General features: G+C 38.0%; 1 protein-coding gene across 1 annotated transcript in view; it reads right to left on the bottom strand.

The window, feature by feature from the left end:
- Positions 1–2,222: 2,222 nt before the first annotated feature.
- The window catches only part of LOC119576314 (zwei Ig domain protein zig-8-like), a 46,288-nt gene continuing 43,510 nt past the window's right edge, over positions 2,223–5,000 (bottom strand). The window contains exons 6-7 of the mRNA XM_037923935.1: positions 4,192–4,386; positions 2,223–4,060 (exon numbers count right to left, since the gene is read on the bottom strand). Coding sequence (XP_037779863.1) covers positions 3,945–4,060; positions 4,192–4,386 — 311 coding nt within the window. The 3' untranslated portion in view covers positions 2,223–3,944. The remainder of the gene's footprint in view (positions 4,061–4,191; positions 4,387–5,000) is intronic.

The raw sequence follows: 5,000 nt of genomic DNA on the forward strand, positions 1-5,000 counted from the left end.
CTACGAAGCGCACAATTTCAACGGATCGACCTGTAGCGCGATACTGTATTTTTTGTGTGGCTCACAAACGCTACTGTCCCGAGAGGTGGTACGCCTAGCAGACGACGTATACATTGTTTACAATCACAGCTAATGTAGAATGCCAAGGAATATTTTTAGGTATCGATTCTGCGATATCAACTTTTAAGATCAATTGGAACTTCTTGACTGGCATTTGAAAACATATTCAGTTAAGCAAAGGATACTAAATGTGAAGAAACATGAGAGCATGATTCCTGACTTGTAAGCCAAGCTGCTGGACTATTTATGGAAAATATTATGTGTAAAGATAGAAAGATGACTGTTATAAATATTAGCATTAATAAAAGCCATAGTAAACGTGTTTAAGCACAAAATTTAAAACCCAAAAAGCTCGTGTGGGCTCACTGGCCTCGCTCTGTTAGTCTGCGAAACGTTTTGTCACGTCGACCGTTCACTTGATCAATGCACGGTGCGCTTTGCCTAAGTGAATGCAAGGAAATTTCATTTGTTTATTTTTTGGTTTTGCTCCCCCTTTCTCCCTTCTCTGGTTTTCTCTTAATATCCGCCTCCCTACTCTGTTAAATATGCATTGCACGTGTTGTATATCTATTCGATTTTTCATATCATTGTGTATCCGTCTATCTGCTGTACGTTCACCTTCACTGTTTCACTGTTTCTGCCTTCCTCCCTCTCTGTTGCGACACTCCTGTGGCCATCTTCATATGCTATGTGGGTCATATGGTTAATTGGCCAAATGTCCCCTTTTGGGACCAGAGGCCACATATTAGTGTTGTTGTCATTATTTTTTATGGGTGTTAATACTATTATTATAGTTATCATTATTATTATTATTTCCATTATTATTACCATCATCACCACCACCATCATCATCATCATCATCATCATCATCATCATCATCATCATCATCATCATCATCATCATCATCATCATCATCATCACTACTGTTATTATTACGATCATTATTATCATTATCATTATCATTATTATTGTCATTATCATTATTATATTATCAACATTATCATTATTATCATTATTATTTGATTAATATTATTATCAATATCATTGCTATTATTATTATTGTTATTACTACTATTATTATCACTATTATCATTATTATTATTATTATTATGATAATCATTATTATCATTATCGTTATTATTATCATCACTGTCATTATTATCAGCTTTGTCGCTATTATTATCATCACTGTCATTATTATCAGCTTTGTCGCTATTATTATTATTAGCATTATCATCATCGTTATCATTATTGTTTTTTATTATCAACTTGCCTTTCTTTTTATTCATGTATGCATATATTAATTCAATTATATCCTAATATTAAACATAAACGTTAATACAAGCCCCTATTAGGATTCTTTCTCTGATATATATGTCTGTCGGTAAAAGGTACTACATGCCAATAGAAAGTAGGAAGGAACTTGCATACATAAATCAGGAAAGAAGCTTCATGTGCTCCCCGATGAAGGAAGTGCGTGTGTTTACATGTTTTTTTGCACACACACACGCGCTCACAAAAGAGTGACACGCAAACCAACCCCGAAGTACTATGTTGGAGGAGAATTGTATAAATGTGTATGTGTGTTTGAAGGGTTAATAAGACTCTGTCCTTTGTCTTCTTAAAAAGTCCATTTTTATCATAGACAATTCTGGAAATATCATAAGCTCTCTTCAAAACGTCTTTGACAACATTGACGATAAGAACACGTAAGTCTTTTCATTAATGTCAAACCCATAATTGACGGGTAGCATTCATAGAGGCCGGGGCCTCGCTGCCGGGGGCTTATATCGTCGCCCGAGCATGCGCGACCACTCAAATACCAGCATCCCATGCCGTTTCTTCGTAATACTACGAAGATATGTTGTATTTTCAATTTTCATTATTTTTTACAGTGTCTACTTGCCAAACTTCCTGAAAAATCGAGACTAAAGGGTATTTTTGTTGATCATTATTCGGTCTATAGTCCGAATAAAATAAGCAGTGTGTGGCATCATGGAGTTGAAATTGTCGGTTTGTTGCATTTTTTTTGTTTGTTGCATGGTAAAAATGAGAAAGTGTTAGAACCGACTTAATCACACTTTCACTGGCAAAAAAATAATCTTTTGCCGTGATTGTAACAAAAAAAACTCATGGCATGTCCATGCATACTCTATGGCATGTGCGTACGTGCCCCCGGCAGATGGTCCCGACATGTCATGGCATGTACGTACATGCCACCCGTCGGCAATGGGTTAATATGTACGTTCATGATATAAAGCCTCTCATTGTTAACATTTACAAATGTCCATCAGAAATGTGATATATCTGTTCACATAATTTATATCGTGCTTGTGTGTATGTTTTATCACTGTTTTTCTTTCCATAGAGACATTTTTCTTTGTCTTTGATTTTCTGATGCAACACCATAATAAAGCACTGAACTGTACAGCTGTGCATTGTGAGGCACGCGTTTGTTCCAATCTCGGGTTGTTTACTAATTATTTTTTCAGGTAAAAGCGTGTGTGCATTAAGAAATTCAGAGTATAAATTTAACCTCCGCATTCCAGTAAACCCTTTTATATTGCTTTTTCGACGATGATTTTTTACCTATTGATTTTCATTTTTATTTTTTATTTGATCAGATTCCATTGTCTTTTCTTTTTAGAAGTCGAACATCATCTGTCTGCAGAGAAAGAAGTCTTAGGCCTCTACACTCCATAAATGAGACCATTCAACAATGAAGTTTAACATCAAAGTCCTTATACATTATGCATGTATCTACACATGTATAATGTAAATCAAATATGAACGAAATCCGACCAAGTTATTATAAGGCCATCATTCAGGGGCAATAGAATGACCATTGTGCAATACAGATGCAAGTTTCACAAAGAGACACTCCCACTTTTTAGTGTATAAAAACTCGACCTCAACGACATCAAGACAAGACACCGAGGAAAGAGAATAGCCGTGTCTCGAGGATAAATAGATAGACAGATAGGCAGACAGACATAGAGAAAAAATAGAGAGAGGGGGAAGGGGGGAGGGGTAAGGGACAGATAGAAAGTCAGAGACAGACAAAGAATGAGACTCATGAGTAGTGGGAAGTGCAGCCTGGTTGGACTTTAAGAGCCATAAACAAAAAATACAGGCGATCAGCCAGGGGCAAACTGACAATAAACAAATAAACGAGATGATAACTACAATAATAAGATTTTGTTCCTGAATCGATATACTATTTTTTGGGGGTTAATAATTGCATTCTCCTTTCACAAATACCTCTTGGCATAGTTACTGCCACATGGCGAACATTTTACAGCAATTTTCATTAAAGAATAATAATAATAAATAAATATTCTGATGTTAGTATTAATTCCTTTGTGAGGTGTGACACAAAGAGATAGTAACAGTAAAGAAAAAAAACAAGGCTAATGAACATAGTGATAACAATGCTAATAACGATAATAATAATAGCAGTAATATCAAATGATATCAATAATAATAACACTTACAGTAACAATATTAGTTGTAATTACTATAATACTGACCAAGACAATGATGGTGATATGATAGAGCACTAATACTGATAACTCTAAGACGAGAAAGAAAAATAATAACAATAACAAGAAAACCAGGAATGAAAAGAATAAGGAGAAAAATGAAAATCATTGCCAATAACAAGGCTAAGAGGAAGGCAAGAAGAAGCCTGGCGGACGGACTTGACCACGCGTGAGCGAGCGAGCGCCTCCCGGCCTGGCTCAACGCCGCTCGCCTCCCTCAGACGCTTCCGGGGGGAGGGGGGGGCGTTCGCTCAGAGAAAGCAAGACGCACGTTGAGGATGACGCCTGGCTGTCTCATATGTTTGTTGTTATTTTGCACTTAACACTTTTCTCTCGGGTTTATCATCTGGGTCCAGGCAGAAGGGTGAGGACGAGAGAGAGCAACAGCACCCACAGCAGGTGCGACGCAGGACAGGTGTGCGCGCCCACACCTGTTTGCATGGCCGCTGGCTGCTCTCCTGAAAGGAATAACACACGGAATATTAGAACGTACAGAAAAGGAGAAGAGAGGAGGGAGGAGAAAAAAGAAGGGGACAGACAAGACGTGAGAGTACAAGGGAAAGTCAGAAAAGGACGGAAGGCAACCCACCCTCGAGGACGACATTGATGAGCACGGAGGACGGCTGCGCCGAAGTGGGCCAGCAGGTGTAGTTGCCTGAGTCTGAGGGCGCGGCGTCCCTGATGGTGAGACGCGACGTGGTTCCCTCTGGCGTCTCCTGCGTCAGGATGGACACCGGCCCCTCGTAGTCCAGGATCTCTTGGTCGCGGTACCAAAACACTAGTCCTGTGAGAGGGAGGCCGAGGCCGGGAACTGCTGTAGGCGGCGTGGCTGCGCTCGCGAACTGTTAGACCTTAGTCGTTTATTGTTTGTCTGTTTGGCTGATTTATCTGCTGCATTTATTGTTATGTGTCTATTCGTTTATTCCATTGAGGTAGTATAACATCTTCGGAATAATGCTTACTCGATATTTTATATTCCAAAATATAGCAACCAATGGACACCGACCTGATTTCAAAATAATAAATTTATAAGCCGAACATGCAAGAAATGCCGCGTACGTCATTTATTTACTCTGAAATATGTGACACGAACCCGAAAAGGAATAATGCATAAGGTACAAAAAATAAAAATATCAATTATCAAAAGTTTACAGAACGAGTTCACAAAATTGGCAGCCTTCCATGTTTAGATCATAGTAACCTTATTGATTGCGAACACGTCGTTCAACTTTAATTTTCTTTTAATATATTCTTTTCTGGTAATTTTTCCTTAGTTACGGAGATTGTTCTATATCTAAATTGTATAATTTAGTTGAGGAATATACATAATAAACAAATATATATCAGTAAAAATAAGAACTGTAAATTCACGAAGATCTTCAGAGTTCCATTGTCCAG

Source organism: Penaeus monodon, chromosome 8 (assembly GCF_015228065.2).
Source record: "Penaeus monodon isolate SGIC_2016 chromosome 8, NSTDA_Pmon_1, whole genome shotgun sequence".
NCBI classification, from domain to species: domain Eukaryota; kingdom Metazoa; phylum Arthropoda; class Malacostraca; order Decapoda; family Penaeidae; genus Penaeus; species Penaeus monodon.